This window comes from Pholis gunnellus (assembly GCF_910591455.1).
Source record: "Pholis gunnellus genome assembly, chromosome: 19".
NCBI classification, from domain to species: Eukaryota; Metazoa; Chordata; class Actinopteri; order Perciformes; family Pholidae; genus Pholis; species Pholis gunnellus.
This window is the reverse complement of record NC_136546.1, coordinates 11,885,289-11,902,622: the sequence shown is the minus strand read 5'-3', so window position 1 is coordinate 11,902,622 and position 17,334 is coordinate 11,885,289. Positions and strand designations below refer to the sequence as shown.

General features: G+C 40.9%; 1 protein-coding gene across 1 annotated transcript in view; it reads right to left on the bottom strand.

The window, feature by feature from the left end:
• otofa (otoferlin a) overlaps nucleotides 1–17,334 on the bottom strand; it is a gene marked incomplete at both ends in the record, with an annotated part of 65,481 nt that overhangs the window by 5,848 nt on the left and 42,299 nt on the right. The window contains 29 exons of the mRNA XM_079180494.1: nucleotides 346–506; nucleotides 800–970; nucleotides 1,163–1,290; nucleotides 1,390–1,527; nucleotides 1,618–1,752; nucleotides 1,848–1,993; nucleotides 3,269–3,344; nucleotides 3,457–3,594; nucleotides 3,717–3,746; nucleotides 3,931–4,001; nucleotides 4,657–4,819; nucleotides 5,040–5,201; nucleotides 5,273–5,392; nucleotides 7,080–7,241; nucleotides 7,941–8,075; nucleotides 8,316–8,440; nucleotides 8,695–8,887; nucleotides 9,330–9,482; nucleotides 9,631–9,747; nucleotides 10,327–10,417; nucleotides 10,759–10,859; nucleotides 11,735–11,855; nucleotides 11,966–12,152; nucleotides 12,287–12,395; nucleotides 13,428–13,651; nucleotides 14,481–14,667; nucleotides 15,702–15,888; nucleotides 16,263–16,422; nucleotides 16,585–16,669. Coding sequence (XP_079036620.1) covers nucleotides 346–506; nucleotides 800–970; nucleotides 1,163–1,290; nucleotides 1,390–1,527; nucleotides 1,618–1,752; nucleotides 1,848–1,993; nucleotides 3,269–3,344; nucleotides 3,457–3,594; nucleotides 3,717–3,746; nucleotides 3,931–4,001; nucleotides 4,657–4,819; nucleotides 5,040–5,201; nucleotides 5,273–5,392; nucleotides 7,080–7,241; nucleotides 7,941–8,075; nucleotides 8,316–8,440; nucleotides 8,695–8,887; nucleotides 9,330–9,482; nucleotides 9,631–9,747; nucleotides 10,327–10,417; nucleotides 10,759–10,859; nucleotides 11,735–11,855; nucleotides 11,966–12,152; nucleotides 12,287–12,395; nucleotides 13,428–13,651; nucleotides 14,481–14,667; nucleotides 15,702–15,888; nucleotides 16,263–16,422; nucleotides 16,585–16,669 — 3,976 coding nt within the window. The remainder of the gene's footprint in view (nucleotides 1–345; nucleotides 507–799; nucleotides 971–1,162; nucleotides 1,291–1,389; nucleotides 1,528–1,617; nucleotides 1,753–1,847; nucleotides 1,994–3,268; nucleotides 3,345–3,456; nucleotides 3,595–3,716; nucleotides 3,747–3,930; nucleotides 4,002–4,656; nucleotides 4,820–5,039; nucleotides 5,202–5,272; nucleotides 5,393–7,079; nucleotides 7,242–7,940; nucleotides 8,076–8,315; nucleotides 8,441–8,694; nucleotides 8,888–9,329; nucleotides 9,483–9,630; nucleotides 9,748–10,326; nucleotides 10,418–10,758; nucleotides 10,860–11,734; nucleotides 11,856–11,965; nucleotides 12,153–12,286; nucleotides 12,396–13,427; nucleotides 13,652–14,480; nucleotides 14,668–15,701; nucleotides 15,889–16,262; nucleotides 16,423–16,584; nucleotides 16,670–17,334) is intronic.

The window sequence follows — 17,334 nt, the reverse complement described above, 5'->3', positions numbered from 1 at the left end:
GGATTAACATATCCACAATAGAAGACCAAATACTCTTTTCTACTCTACCTTGATTATAGCATTGAAATCAAGGGAAATCGGTTTGATGATATAAGAGATGTTGGTTTTTTATGTACCTATCGGTAACAGGGAAGAATAAAAGTAGTCAATCAAACAAAACAATCTCTTTGCAACAAAACCCCCCAAATATTGTACTCCTATTAAATCACCGTCACAACTTTGAAATCAGAGACTACTAATCACTTGTACATGGTATTACATTGGTACCACAATTATTTAAGACATTTAATCAGATGTAGGACTTTTATATGATATCACCGTTTTAGGAGCAACATGCAGCCATACCATTTTCATTCTCAATCTCTGTAGGTCCCAGAAATATTCGATTGGCCACCTTGACTTTGCCTCCCGGCCCATAATGAGGTCCATCGATCTTGCCGTCCTTACAGAGCTTCGCCAGAATCTGACTGGGCTTCATTGGGTCCCGCCAAACATTGTATCCATGGCTGACATCAATAGATAACATAGAGGTAATTGAACTTCTGAAGTCTTCAAGCCAATACGTTTCATAAATATAGAAGACAACATTTATGCTAATTGGGCATAAATTGAGGCTTTTGAGATGCCTACAAAAACATAATGTGAGAGTGACTACAACATTTCTGTTATTACTATAATTTATAAATGTTATCCTTTATTTAGTACACTAAATAAAGACAGGTTTTGGGTTTCATATGGTGACACTGTAACTAAACCATTAACTAAAAACATATAGAGGATAAAAGACAAGGCGGCTCACACAGAATAGTTGGATGAAATGCCACAGGTGGCTCTGTATTTGCTGTAGAAACGATTCTCCAAGTCAATCTTTGTCTCTCCGATCAAGTCGTCAGTGCCGACCAGGTCCCAGTCGTACACCGACACCGTTAGCATGGACTCCATGGGGAATGTGGCCTCGATGTCAAACGATCTGAGCACAAACAAGTAGAGGACAAACAGGTGAGAAGAAGAATTAAGCGTTAAAACAAATGTGAGAAGGGCAACAGATTCAGGCTGTTGCACAAAAACATTCTTTGATGACAGCCAGACTTTTTTCTCCTGCTCTACCAACACATGACAAATAAACTGAAACTAAATCAAGAGCAGCTATCTATCAACTTACTTGCCAAATACAGGATTGAGCTGTTTGGAGATGTAGTTCTCTTTGTCCTTGACCTCTGACTTGCCCAGCTTGATGACAACATATGGATCAGCCTTCCCATTGATATCAGCAGGATGAAGATCTGCAGCCTAGAAGAAAACCGGACCAAATCAAGAGAAATATTTGTCAGTTTCTGTTTATTACGATGTGAGTTTTTTTTAGGTTTAAATGATAAGGAGGTCACTCACCCTGACCACATAGACACGGACAAGGACGTTGATTGGATCGTTTTGTGGGATGCTCTGGAACATGCCCATATTAGGATCGAATCCTGCCTCTCTTGTGATTTCCTCAGACAGAGGTAGCTTGTACATGCATAAGGATCCCTGGGTCACAGAATACATTATCAGGGTAAAAGACAAGACTTATTTTCAGTCAGTTAATGTAGGCTGGGAAAATACTTGTTTTTTTCCTACCTTGAATCTGCCAACAATCCTGTCGTCATCCATAGCTTGTTCGTCGTCATCCCCAGCCTTTCCTCTGTACAAGTTGAAAGTGTGAAGCCAGTCTTCAAAGTTTCCGTACTCACTCTCCAGTTCCTTGTTGTACACCTGTATAGGTAAACGAACACATCAAGTGTTTGTCTCTGCATGTCTATTAATGTGTGCTGGTTCATTTTTTGTCAGCGTGCGAATGACATATTTACCATCAGCTCATCAACTTTTGATTTAACCGGTCGTTTATCAGAGCCGTCTGCAGCCTGACCCTTCTTCTTGTCCCTGGAGCTCTTCTTGTCTTTGAACTTGTCCTTTGTCTTGGACCCTTTCAGAAGAAGGTCATCAGGTTTGATATCTGATTGGAGGGGTGAGTGAAAGTGGAGGTGGACAAAGTAGGGTTGGAGTCATGAAGAGGGGTGGCAGGGTTGCACACTACACGTGTCACTCGACATGAAAGCTGACCGATGTGTTTATCAGGTGAGTAATCATGTTGTAAACGAGGTCAAACGTTCAAATGCTAAAATGGGCTCGAAGAACCAAAAATACAAAATATTAAATTACTTTGTCTTATAGAGTAACTTACCACCTGAAAATCATGGGTTCATGGGTAATATATTAAGTTTAGTTGTTGTCACAAACACCATCTTCTCAATTGTTTACAGTTAATATCAAAGTTTGATGCTGTATTTGACTATATCAATTATTGTACTGCATCCTACACCTTTAAAGAAGTTTTACGCTGCAGGGATTGCCGTATAACGGTACATAATTTATGTAATTATTTATGTAATCGTTTGATTCAGTGGGTCTGTTCGAGCCAGCTTTCATGTGTGCAGCAGAGCTGGGAGGTCATGCTGATGTGGGAAATGGTCATGAATATGATAATGTTTGACTCATGTTCAAAGCAAGGATGAAGGATGAATCCATGGGAGCAAAGAGATGAAGAGCAGGAAGCACATAACAATTCTTCTGTGCGTTTTATGCTCAAACTGCATCTCAAGACAAACGCTATGACTGAAATCAGTCCCTCATTCACTACTGCCTTTACAAGTGAGTAAATTGGTATTTTGGATATTTACGAGTCATCGTCATGTGTTGCATTGCATTGTGGGATTGTAAACAGAACTTGTGCGATGTCGCACATCTATACGACATACAGATTCTTAGCAGGTTTTTAGTATTTAAAAATGTGTTAAACGCGAATAAACCACATGGACAGAAAACCCGAAAACACGCTGCCTCCGCGCGGGGGCATACAAATAAAGAGCATCAATTCCACAACGGGACACTCAAATATAATCAAGGATAATAAATATTGTGCACTATAATTTACAGTAAATAGGGAGTGATTTAGGGATCAACCATAGTACATTTCTTTGACTGACATGAGTAAAGCACAAAACTAATTTCTCTACGCTATCTCAGGCAGTGCAGTTGACAGAACTGTATTTCCTTCATCCTAAGGGCTATCAACTCAAAATGAATAAACAACTGAGAATTATTCTTTCAAACGTCAATGTAGAATCCTGAACGTAGAAGCCGAAATCAGTGAGATATCCCTTCAAAAGATATCAAAGCAGCAGACATTTGAGCACACTGGCAGGCAGCCCAGCTGATTAGGGTTCAATACCTCCGGCCTCCGCAGCTATCTCCAGGTCCTCTCTCTCCTCCGCCTCTGCCTGAGCGGTCTCCTGGGCTCTGAGGGTCTGAAAAACCAGGCAAGAAAACGTTATGAGTCTAATAGGACTTCACTTGTCAGGGCAATAACAGACACATGTGTCGATGTAAATAGAACATACAAGAATAGTATAGACGAACCTCCTTCAGTGTCTCTATTGAAGCAAAATATTTGGACCACCAGTCCAGCACTCGCTCATCCGTCTCATCTTCTTCCTCCACTCCTCCCTTCTTTTTCTTCTTCTTCTTCTTCTTGTCTTTGTCACTCTCCTCCTCGGTCTGTTGAAACAGTTCAGAATCATTAAGTGACTATCAGTAGCCCAGTTTTAATGCACAATGAAGCACCAGTTAACTTCAGCACATATTTTTATCGCCAAATTTCTATAAGAACGATTACTTACCATGTCAACTTTTACAACAGCGTCAGACGTCTATCATAGGGAGCGTTACATAAAACAACACAAGGGTTAATACACACGATGGATGATGCACATGTACAGACTAGGCAGGTAAAAAGGACTGGACATGAAGCAGTGCTACTATTTACATTTATAAACACACACATTGTACAATAGAAATTAGAAGGCAATGCTCTACAGTGAATGAACTTCTTACAGCGTCTAATTTGACCACCGTGTCCATCTTTCGGACCAGAGGGTCTGCGTCCGTGTTGACGGTGATGTCACCTGCGGGGCGAGAGAGGGTGCGGGAGGAAAGGCTGGGTGAGGAGCGAGGATGGGAGCCGCCATTGGCAAGGACCATGTAGCCATTCATTAGCTTAGCTGGAGTGAGGCCGAAGGGCAAAGACAGCAGGTGGCAGGAGGACAGGACAGTCAAGGACACGCGAGAGAGGAAGAAAGATAAGAGATGGAGGGAGGACAGAGGCAGGAAAAGTGGTCAGGGCAGAAAGCAAGCGAAGACATCAGCAAAAGTTAACAAAGAATGAACATTCATTCTTTAGTGACCAGAGAGCTGAATCAGAAATATTTAAATGTAATTCTTGAAGTTTATTTTAACCTTCCTTCATGGACAATATCCTGGTATTGTCTAAGTGTTGCAGGAGCCATGTCCAACTGGTATTTCAAAAAGGTTAAAACAAAGAAAGAAAAAAGAACGAAAACAAACACAGAAATGACAAAGAAGTGAACAAAAGAATGTCTTCTACGTGGTTCAAATGAATTGACTCTGAGTGTAAAATGTATAAAGGAAATGAAACCTGGCAATAGAAACACAGTGCTTCTCCTAACACACACAAAATCCCACAGTTAATAGGCTCCTCACTAAAAGTAATACAATATATCACAATAACAGAAACATAGTCCTTCACTTGAGTGTTAGCACCTGCAGTGGCCCAGTTGTTGGAGGTCTTGTCTGGGGTGCTGTAGATGAAACGTCTCAGGCTGCTTACAGCATGGGTCCCCACCAGGGTATAACGGCCAAATGCCCGGCAGTCCACCACCCGGATGTTGAGAGGAGGGTGGAGAAGCTCATTCTCTGGAAGGTCCTGGGGATAAAATTAAGACATTAAGTTGATGAGATGAGATGATGAAAAGAAAGATGAGATGTTTGCATTATTCCTGCAATACGTTACAATATGTATTTCTGTTCAGTGAAGGCAGTAAGACCAATTTCAAGTCAAGTTTCATGTTCGTTGAAAGGAACTGGCTATAATCCAAGATCCACCTCTGTAGGGGTCTAAATGTAAAATCAACAGCTGTACTTACCACTTCAAACCATTTAACCAGGGTGCTGAAGTTGGGGTTTTTCTTGTAGTTCTGGATGAGGACAGACTGCACACCTCTACCTGCGCACTCTATGTCCACACGAGGCCGATCCACCTGAGCCAGGTTAATCCTCTTCAGGTCCCTTAAGCCCCAGAACAAAACCTGAACCAGAAAAAAAACAGCATTAGGCTGAACGGGAGCTCAAATAAGAGATCTGGTGGTTAAAATCTCACCTCTATGCGGTAGCGACTCAGGATGGGTCGGATGCCCAATGGCACAGGCAGAATGGGTCCACGCTCCGAGTCTGTCGGCCCTTCAAGTGGAGGAAGATCGGCCCTCCCTCCTTGACCAATCTAATAAAGGAGGAGAGAGCCGAAATAAACCTTACAGTAAAAGTATGCAATGTTTCTGTGATTTCTGTATTGTGATACAGCATGAGAACCATACCAGTTTTCTTTAGTACAGTCCTAATATTTGTATTAATTCTGTCTTTTCTTAGTGTGAAAACTTTGAGTAAATGCAGAGAAGGCAGAGGTTAATGTAATGTTGGTAGAGATAAAAGTTTTTGCAGTACAAACACTGACAACAGAGTAACCAAAGAGTAAGACAAAGTGGGATGAAAAAGAGAGAATGCAAGAAAAGAGCACCTTTATTTGAGGAACAGTAAAGTTATGGACAGCGATCAGAGCTCGCCTAATCGCCTCCACATCGAAAGGTATCTGTAAGGAGCAGGAGGAGGCACAGGAATGAAGAAAGAGGCAAATAGATATTTCAAAGGAGAAACAATGAATATATTAGTGGAAAGGAATGGAGGTGACATGGAAAAAATGGAGAAGCAAATATTTATAGAAGGAAAGGAATGAAGTAATACAGAGTGATTATCAAAATAGTAAACAAGTAAGAGGAGTATGTGATGGAAACTTCCCATGGGAATCAACGTGAAATAACTTCAATGAGTTACTTGCTCAGGCTGTATTTACAATAGATGATAGATATTTTAAAAAATCCCAACAATTTAGTTGAGTTGAAATATATTTAATATCAAACTCTAATGTCTCATCTTCATTTTCCAAGCTAAATTCATATTTAATGGGATGCTGACAAATGATCTGTACATGAGATGAAAGACTGCGCTACATACTGCAATGCATGGTTACAATTACATATGTATACGTTTAGCCCAAAAAACGCAATAAGACTTAGAATTGCTTTTTTCCTCCCAAATAAGTTAACTATTAAAGAAACAGTGTGTAGCATTTAGGGGGATCTATTGGCAGTGATGGCATACAAAAATAATAAGTATGAATTATTTAGTGTATAATCACCTGAAAATAAGACTCCTTGTGTTTTCATTACCAGTTTATAACTACATGGAGTGCTCTTCGTGGAGCCAGCGCCATGTTTCTACAGTAGCCAAGAACAGAAAAACCAAACACTGGTTCTAGAGAAGGCCACTGTACTGTAGGTCTCCTACATACTTGGTAATTGGGAGAAATCTCAGTTGGTTGCAATCTGTAACCTTACTGCTAGATGTCGCCAGATCCTACATCCTGCACCTTAAAAAGGTATGATTTTTATTTTGAAAATCTGCAAAATTACTACATTTTTTGAGCTGGACTTCCGTTGGAAAACATCCAGAAATGTCCAGGAAATTTTCCAGAAATGTATCGACCCTTTGCAACCCTAGATAAGAGACGTACAGACTGCTTGGCAGAGAGAAATTATCTTTTGTACATGCTCCACATCATTAAAGGCACCGTGTGGAGTTTGTGTGGTACTCTGGAGAAGTACTTTTGTGATGGGTCCCTGTTTTGGGTGAATAGTGCAAGCATATCGATAATTTTTAATTGTCATTTCTCTCTTAACTATAACCAAACCAAACTGTTTAGCAGTGACAATGAATCTCTCAAGAAGACCCTACGGAGTTGCATGTATGGGTGCATGTATATGAAAAATAATGTATTCATTTCTAAGTGTTAATGTATGTGTGTGCATGCGTATGTCAACGCATTCATTCATTTGTGTGTGTTTTCTTGTTACCTGCAGAAGCTCAAAGGCAGCCAGCAGTTCCCCAGCGCTGCAGTTCCCTCTGTAGATCTGGTAGTACTCCAGCTGTGGTGGGAACCTCGGGGGGCCGTAGTATTCTTCACACATCTTGATGGTGGGCTTCGCAAACGTGCGACCTATGAACTCCGCCTTGCCCTGAAGACCACATTGTGACAGCAGGCAGTCGAGACAGTCAGGGGACAAGGGAAGGGAGTTAAGCACGGGTGAGGGAAGTGCAGTTCCTATGGCAGCCACTTGGTGTCAGTATTAGTCAAAGTGGCGGAAGGCTTAAAAAATGTGAAATTTGAGAGGGAAAGCTTGCAGCAAAAACTCAGTCTTATATAACACAAACACACTCACTGACAAAGGCGTACTCATTAAATAGATACCTACATCAGCATTTTTTGTATCTATATTTTGTAGTTGAGTATTACGAGGCATTAATGCTCCTGCAGCTACTGCTGTTATAAAGTGAGAGAGGGGAAATGGAGGAGGTACATGCAAGTTTGTTCCAGAGCTCATCAGCAGCTAGATGAACCTGACAATTCATGCTATATCAGCTAACAGCATCCGGTAGCTATTAGAACATCTAATTCAACACGGTCTTTACAGCAGTAATGCTTTCACACTCTATTTAGCCAGCACAGCATGAGCAAGGCCAGAGATAAGGTGATGGGTGGGGTGGAATGAAACAAAGGTGTACAGACAGTCAGCACATGAGGGAAGGAGAAGCAAAGCACTTTTAGACTTCTCTGCGCAAAGTAAATGCTTTAAAACTGCTTAACAAGCATTGACACGTCTATTAATCGGTGTCTCAATGATGCATCCGTTCATTCACATGGAGCAAGATCCTACCACAGTGTCCTGGTCATAGATTTCAATGACAATGATTGGAGGGTCATCTCTCAGCTCACTGGCCTCCCCGAACAGCTCCACATCGTCAAACACCAGCAGCTGGTCCCATGTAGGGCAAAGAGTCTCGCTCAGGATCTGCAGCACACACATCAAATCAAATCAACTTGTATTGACACACATGTACACATCACAGCACAAAACCTCGGCAGTGCCCAGGAGTTGAACTGGCACCTCTCCAGCTACCATTCCACGCTCAGTACTTGGTCCAAGTGCCAAGTCCCCGTGGACTGAGCTTCAATACAAACACTCGTTCAGTTCACACATACACACAAACTATGTATGTATGTTTACTTACACACTCATTCATGGTCCTACCTCAGTAACCTGGCTGTGTGTGGAGAAGAAGACCCGGGCGAAGGGATCTGACAGGCCACTGTTGTCAGCAGCGAACAGACTGCGAGCCTGGTACATGTGTGCTCTCAGCTGAAACACCTGCTTCACTGATGGACGTACAAACGTTACATCACATTAATTGACAATCAGAACCCTTTGTTAGCGATCTGCTACAGAAGTCAGAAAAGTGAAAAACAAAGTAAAAGCGATCAATGGGAGTCAAATGTTGACTTCTGAGTGAGTTTGTTTTTCTGCGTTTTGCCTCCAATTGATTTTAGAGTTAAAACTTAATGATCAATAAAGAAAAGTAAAACTACTGAACAACAATAATGAATTTAAACTTATATACTCAAGAGCTTACTGTTGTAGACAAGGCTGACGGGGGGGACAGAGTGAAGACCGTGGTCCATTTTAGCAGATTTGATCTCTTCAAAACCATTAGGCAGACCATTGAGAAAGTCCTTCCTCTGCTTGTTGAGGCCGAGCCACAGATAAAACTCCAGCTTAGCCTGAACTGTCCAGCCGGCAGGACCAAACCCCTTCTTACCAGGCAGCTGTGGGCACAGATTACAACAACAGTGGACTGAATGAACACAGGAAAGTCCATATTACAGCACAACCTTTCTTTGGTATCATTACGGCGACTCAATCATTAAGCATTATGCAGACAATGTTGCAACATGGCCCAACCCATAAATATGAGGACGCCACCTCATTGATTTTTCGAGCTTCTCTCTCGGCAGCTGTCATAGATTTACAAGCCTATTCACAATAATACTTGTCAATACTGTATCTTGTATATTGACTGTTCAGCACTACTAATCATCTCACAGTGCACCCAGCAGCAAAGTACAACTTTATCTTACAAGTTTTCCGCTTTAACTGGCCATGAGAATGACGAGCAGTCATTAATTTACGAAGGTTACAAATTAGCAAAGTGTGTTTTAATGACTAACAGTGTTTGACCAAGAGAGGAGCAGGAGGAGATGATTGCACCTTGAGGAAGACAGCTTTGACTTTGCCGCAGTCTTTTCCCGTCTCCTCATCCACTATGGAGTAGAGGATGTCTTTGGAAGGAATCCGGGCGTAGGCGATGCGCTTGTTGTTGCTCATCATCCAGATGAAAACATCTGGGATGCTGTGCTGAGGCTGGACAAGATAAATAGATAGGATCGATTGATAGGGGATCAATGTACAATGCTTATTTACTGTGTATTGTGTCTGCATTAATAGTTCTATGCACTCATGCTGTGTCAGTTCTGTACCTGAAGTACGGGGTTAGGGTTCGGTACAGTACCTCGTCTGCAAGGAAACGGAGCTTCTGCAGGAAGTTCTGCACCAGCTTGAGTTTGTCTCTGACTGTGTTTTTCTTCACCTGAGTTCGGATCTGCTTGGCCTGCTGGCCCATGCTGTCCTGCAGAATACATATATACATAATGTACACACATGCACACATCATAGCTGGGTTCAATTCAAACAACCGCATGAGTGGATCTTAAAAATATGAAAAATGTTGTGGTTCCAAGAAACTTGTTTTAAGACTAAACAGAAAGTATCGACCCAAAAACATTTTGCTGATTTCTAAATGCTTTTTCATGGAGTCTCTATACATCCATAGGGTTACATCCTAACCCTAACCCTAACCCTAACCCTTACAGAACACTTTGTAATTCCTTTGCATTTCCTCTTGAAACAAATCAAAAGTCTACTTGCAATCAAATACAAACTTGAATCAGAATATGAAACAGTTATAAGAATGTGACAGTATTGCAAATGCATGCAAATGTAGACAAAGAAGTATTCAAGGGAGTGAATGTGTTACAAAAATTAATTTCCCTGTGTGGCCTTTACAGGGACTCTAAACTATTTACTCACTAAGGCGCTGGGATTTGAGACTGAAACGCAGCCAAATTGATTAATCACTGCTTCATTTTCTCCTCTATCACTCACGCTGCTTCTCTGCTTTCTCTATTTGATAAAATATAAATCATACCATCTCTCTCATGCACGACTTGAGCCGCTCTCGATCCAGTTTGGTTCGGCCTGCCTGGTTCACATCCTTGTTAGCCAGAATCACAAACCGACTGGAAATAACCACAAGAATACAGAGAATAAAACATGAACGTGACTCGACTCTATATATCTTATTGCTCTGTGATTGTCACCATGACAGTCACAATGACTGTGTTTTAAAATGTCTCAGTGCAGTGAGCTGCTGTCGTCAGTTGTGTCCGGGTCATTAATGAAGCTGCTTGTAGTCATTAATGTGCATTTTGAAAAAAAATTGAACAGCATTACATGCAAAATTGGCTAATGAGCACTAAACAGTTTTAGGTCTTACAGTACAGCTTTCAGAATCAGGAGAAACTCTGTATCTGTGATGACCACTAAGTCACAATGACAATATTATTTCTAAGTATCTTGCCTGCAGCCGACACTGAGCTCCTCCAGCACTCCCCTGAGTCTGCGCTCTGGAAAAGCCTTCTCCGTCTTAATGATCTCCTGAACGTCATTTAAACCCTCTTCCTGTCCGGACACAAACATATTGGAGCTTAGGACAAAACAAGTTGTTAGTACTCATATGGTTTTTATCCAAAACATATTTTACAAATGCAAAATGCCCCATATCAACATACACATACTACTAACTACTATAGTATCATTTTGACATTATTGGCATACGCACATTAAGCAACCAGCTTTTGATGTAGACACATGGCTGACGAGAAAGGAACACAACTGTAGATGGTGTAGTGGATAATTTATCTATGATAGAGACAATATAACTTATATTTCTAACATTTCTATCCCTAGATTTGTTTGTACTAAATTTTCCTATATTTCCCATCTTTTTAGCCATTGTAGCAACATGGTTCTGGGAATAACAATATGAGATGGTCTCAAACATCTCAACAACTATTCAATGGCCTGCTATGAAATGTTATAGAGACATTTATGCCCAGAGGATAAATCCTATGGACTTTAATTATCCTTTGACTCTTCCTCTAGCGCCACCATGAGGTTGACATTTGCGGTTCTAAGTGAACTATTTTGATAGCTATCAGATGGATCAGATGGACATTCATGATCCCCGCAAGATTTCCCCAATCCCTCGGTTCATGACTACATACCTGAAACACTCACATTCCCATCAGCTTCAGCTGCTTCACCATGCTAACACGCTAAACCTCCGAAACCTCACTTTGTTAACATTGCCGTTGTGAGAATGTAAGCATGTTGATGATTCAAAGCACCGCTGCGCCTGAATACTTCCTCAAAAAGCTGCTACTGTAGCAGGACTATAGACTCTTAGTTTTGTTATTACTGCTATTACTGCAAGTAAAGTCAATCTTGCCATCTGAGCCAACCTTTGCATATCGGTAATAAAGCTGTATACTGACCAGCTTGTCAGCGATCTTGTCCATCATGTTGGAGTTGTAAAGTCGTCTTCTCTGGTCCTGCCACCAGCTTTTGATGTAGACACACGGCTTCTTTTGAAAGTAGGGAAGATGGAAATAATTCCTAAAAAAGTACAAAAAACGACTTGGTTCACAGTCCAACACCCTAAATTGTTACAATTGCTTTCTAAACATCCTCGAACCGTGACCCCTGTGACCCCTGTGACCCCTGACCTGTCGGTGATGACAGGCTTCATTGGAGGAGTGGAGGAGACAGAGACCAGGTCCCCGTCCTCGTCCGCCTCGTCCTCACTGGAGTTCTGTATGAGCTCATTCTCCTCTTCTTCGTTCTCACCGTCTTTCTTCTTCTTCTTTGTCGATGAAGGCTTGCTTATGCCATCTATCTGGTTGCCATAGTTACCTGTTAGCGGGCAGAAGTGGAGTTTGCTTGGTTACGGTGTAAATCGATTTTTTTCTTTGTCACGTCTCTCTGACAAATTGTAAAAGTGTGGAGTGCAGGTCAATATTAACAAGGTGAAGGAAAGGTTTATTTACCTATTGTGATTTCAAAACTTATCGCTTTGTCACCAATCTTCCTGTCTATCATGGTGGCCTCCAGGCAGGAACCAAAGAGGAAGAACTCATCTATCTTCCCAGTGGCGCTCTGACGGAGTGAGGAGAAGCGCAATAAAAAAAACATTTGATTAGATTGAAATGCATTAATTTTATTGTAGAGTCTGTGGAAGAATGACTGAATCTTCTCTTTTCTGTAGTTCTCTTAACACATACATTCTACCGGCCTCCTCTCTGAATTAGTAGCCAATACAGCGTGGCGTACACTACTTAGCTGCAGCAGAGTCGTTTTACCCAAATCATAACACATTTACATTATGTTCGTATGATAAGTACCTAGTGTCCTCCAAATAAAGACCATAACATTGAGCCACTTCTTAAAACAATTGCATTTCCTCAAAATAACCCTTTTGGCAATAACTATACAAAACATTAAAGCCTGCTCAGTCTCATAAGGCCGTTTAAGGGAAGTTTCAGAACAACTCAAATTACATTAAATGAATGAAATACTACCTCTAAAATGTTTTAACTTTAGGGCAAGCCCAGAAAAGATGTAGCTGAAATCAATGGCACAATCCAATCCAAACTGAATTGGACTACCATAAATGGACCGGAGCCAGCTCACGATTATCTGGACCAGATAGACAATATCGTTTTTTTGTTTCACATCCAAAGTGAAATGGGCAACTCCATTCCATCCATGTAAATGATCCAAATCCATTGATGAACACATTTATAGATAGGTAAAATAGCTAACAAGCTTACCCCGAGGCAAAGCATCTAAGGTTTCTTATTTCACTGATGAGTAGGTAACTACACATGCTATAGTGGATTGGAGCATTACACTGTTTATGGAGGGTCAGGAGGTCAGGAGAGGTCAAACAGCATGTTGTTCTCATGGATCACAAGTCAGGATACTGGAACTGTTTTGCAAGATCATTGTGTTTTAAGTGATGATGTTGGAGGGACATTTCAACGTATCCTCATACAACGGTTCATATGATATCTTACAAAAATGTACTGTTATTTTTTCGTGCATTTTCCTACCAATGTCCTGGAATTACTTACACCAAAAAGACCATCCAAAAACCACTTCGCTGTGTGTGCAGTCAGGTCTTCTCACCTCTGAGATGTTGGAGACGCTCTCCACCTGCACCTCAGTGGAGCTCATGAGCTCAGGTGAAGTGGTGTCAAGGATCTCCACAGCGATGGAGAGCAGGAGACGGGCTCTGAAGGACACGCCTTCTCCAAGACCCTCATTGAGGTCCTGGTGCTCGTCCATCAGAGTGTACTGACGCGTGGAACCGTACATGTTGGCCCAAGCTGGACCCAAGGTGGGCAGGAACCCTGGAAAACGGAAAATAAATGTCTCTAGGAAATGACGTGGTAATCTACAATAATCCTTTGACAATTACATAGAAGGTCTTTCAAAGTGTCTACATCCCTAGCATCAAACACTAGCTATTCCCACCCCTGCCCAGCAAAACAGAAGCAAACAAACAAACAAAAAGCCAGACAGCACATATTCGTCTAAGACAGTTTTAGTCATTTGGGTTTAGAGTCCATATCTTTATCTGGACAACATAAAATTGTCCTCAAATCTGGTTGAACTTTTAACTAGAGCCAGTTCTATCGTAGCAAATTGTTGGCCTGCCATTGCTTAAAGGCAGATTTAAAATAATTTAATGAGATTTTGGCTTGAATTTGGCTTTAAGCTCATTGCTGTGCGGTTTACTGTGTTTTAGCATTATACGTTTATAATGTGTGGAGTTTCTGTAAGGTTGTACGCTTGATTGTCTGATCAGTAATGGTGGAAATCACTAAACATGCTCAACAGTTTTTCCTCTGTGAATAAAATGAAACTCCAGCCACTGCTAGAAATGGGACTGTATTACTGGTTTGTGGGGAATTTTCCCCAGGCAATTACGAAAATTCTTCATAATGGATATTGCACTTTGATTTATGCTAATGTATGTATTGATTGCAAGTTAATTTGAATGTCATCCCCTGAATTCACAGAGCCATTAGCAAAGGGTCAGGTGGGTCATGGAGTTCGATTCACACAGCACAGCTAATTACCACATACAGTAAAATATTAACTAGTTAAGACTGACTAATAAACGTACCTGACAGCTAATCAATGCTAATGAGACCAACTGTGTGTGTGTTGACCTACCTTTATCACCATCATTTGATATTTTGCGTAGGTCAACAAAGTGAGTTCCTATGGCGACGTCATTGACCTTATCCGAGTCTCGTATCTGGACCTTCATGCGTTTGCAGAGTGGAGGGAACAGCTCGGTGAAGACGACCTGCTCGTTCCAGATCGGTTCATAACTGCTCTTCTGGACTGAAGTCTTCCCCTGGAGACACATGAAGGAGTAACACTGAACTACACGGTCTAAAAAACAATCACATTTGTAGTGAGCAGTTATGTGGCTCTAGTCCTTATGTTATAGTAGATGATGCTGTTGTTTAAATACTAACAACTTTAAAGGATCTATTCTACTTCATCTATATGTACCCTCTGCCCAGTAGAACATTGGGAAAACGTTTGTTCAGGAGTAAATGTGAATTGCTTAATTAAAAGATAGGTTCACATTTTTTCAAGACCCTCTTAAGCAATTTCAATTTAAGAGTTCATATGAGGCTTCAGCAGTCTGAGTGGGACAAATCAAGTGGCTATCTTTTAAAGTTGCAGTTCTTTAAGTACAAAAATGTGTCTTTGTGTTACTGTCCCTCTGCCATGTCTCAATAAGAAAACTCTATCCATTGAAACACAAAGAGGGAATTTCATACTAAAAAGCCTGTAAAGCAGCAAAATACTCATTTTAATTTGTCTAATTCAGGCGGCAGAAACCTCATATTAGCTTCAGTCTGTACTTAAGAAGTATCTTTTGCAGGGAAAGAAGGATTTTGTCCTCATTTACATTGAAATCCCTTTGGGACGGGATTTCTTTGCAGCAAATATGGACAGGAGCAACCAATAACCCCTTCAAAGTACACATGGACGTTGCAATTATGATAATAAGATACACTAAACAAAAATGTGACCCAATCCTTCAAGACGCTTTCTCTACATTACTTACTTGAAGCCTGCTTCCTCAGACTCTTCAGATGCAAAAAGACTGAATCACCAGCTCATAAATGCTGACTGGACGATGTAATGGTACATCTCAAGCTCAAACACTCAAAGCATAGTACTTAAGGCTGAATTGAACATACATGCTGCTCCCTTATGATAATATATATATATACATACAGTATGTATGTGTATGTATGGTTGCATTATCAAAACCACATATTCTAGGGGAGCAAGAATGTTCCCTCAGGGAGTAATAACCCCACTAGAAGCTATAGCAAAGAATAGGAAACTGCAGGATGTGGAGGGAGTTACTTTCTGCCCGGCAAATTGCACTTGAACGTAGGGATCCACCAAGTCTCTGTTCTCTCCTATGAAAGCCTTCTTCACGTTCGCCATAATGCTGGTGTTCATTTTAGGAAGTCCCTCAGCGCGATGGATCTTCACATAAAACCTGGCCCACTGCCTCTCTGCTGGGATGCCCTCTGGGAGCAGGAGGTTCCTGGAAACAAACAGCAGCACAAAAAACTCATTCAGAGACAGGATTGTGGAGTTAATGTTTACATTGCAAGAAAGGTAAAGATTGTGGAATAAGCTTTATAAACATTTGGTTTTAGGATACTTATTTACCAAACTCAAAGTACTCAAATATTTGACTTATTATACTGTAAGAGATACTCTAAAACAAATCTTTGAAATAAAGAAAATGAGGCAAACAAACCTGTTAAAACGTCTGTTATATGGAATAATCTGCACATATATTATTATATTTGTTTTACCACTTTCCACCACTAAAATTCGTCACGGAAATTTTAATTGAACTCAGCATACTTCAAAATCAATGAAATCTGAAACACACCAGTAACAGCTCATTACCCCTCTAAGTCGTCTTCATCGGTCTCGTTGGCCTTGTGTGGGGTCTTGATGTTGTCGCCCTTCCCGACCACGGCGATGTCACACTTCACATACCCTTTACACCCCGCTGTTATGTCATCAGGATCAGACAAGATGGCCCACTTGTGGTAAAACTGATGTTCTAGGATAGATGTAAATCAATTAGTTAATAACTCACAGCTATTATTTAATCCAGTCTCACTTCACAATCAACACAAGAACGAATGGATTTCAACTTTAGACTATGCATGTATGTTATGATCAGTTATTAGATTCATATTGGAGCTACAGCTTTGTAGTTTACCGGGCTGAGAGTAAACGGTCCCTACATCCATCTTGAAGGTTCCCACCAATGTACCACTTCGAAGAAGATTTTTAGAATGAATAACCTACGCAGACAGAATTGAGAATGAAATGTTAAAACAAAGAGCACTACAGTATTGGAAAAGTTAATAAATAATTTTAAAGTGTGAGCGTTAAAGGGAAACAGCTTGCTATGGACTTAATGTTTAACAAGGGGCTGCATAGCGTCTTCACCATTTCCCATTAAAAACAAGCTTCTCTCTCAGATCATCAATTATCCAAATGAATGCAGATTCAGATTAAGTCGTTATTGTCCTCTTTACAGAGAATTTGTTTTCACAGTCCGTAGAAAAAAAATAACATTCAAAACAAGGTACTGTATAAACAAAAGAACAACAACAACACAAGATAATTACAGTGTGCCCAGGCTGTTTAAAGCAGTTATTGCTGATGACGCAAAACTCTTTCTAAAGCATGTTGTTTTTTTGCAGATTGGTTGTCTGTATCTACGTCCAGAGGGGAGGAGCGTGAAGCAGGGGTTGTGTGCCATGGACGGTGCTCCGAGAGTGGTGGCAGTGTCAATGAGGGGTAGCAGATTGGGAGTGGGGAGACCAATTATTCTAAAAGATGTGTTGGCAATTTTCAGGAGCTTTATTTTCTTTCTTTTTCCTACTGGTGAGGGTGAGTATGCTGATGCAATAACCGGCAATATCTTTTAATGTCTTCACACTCATTTATACATACTAAAGAG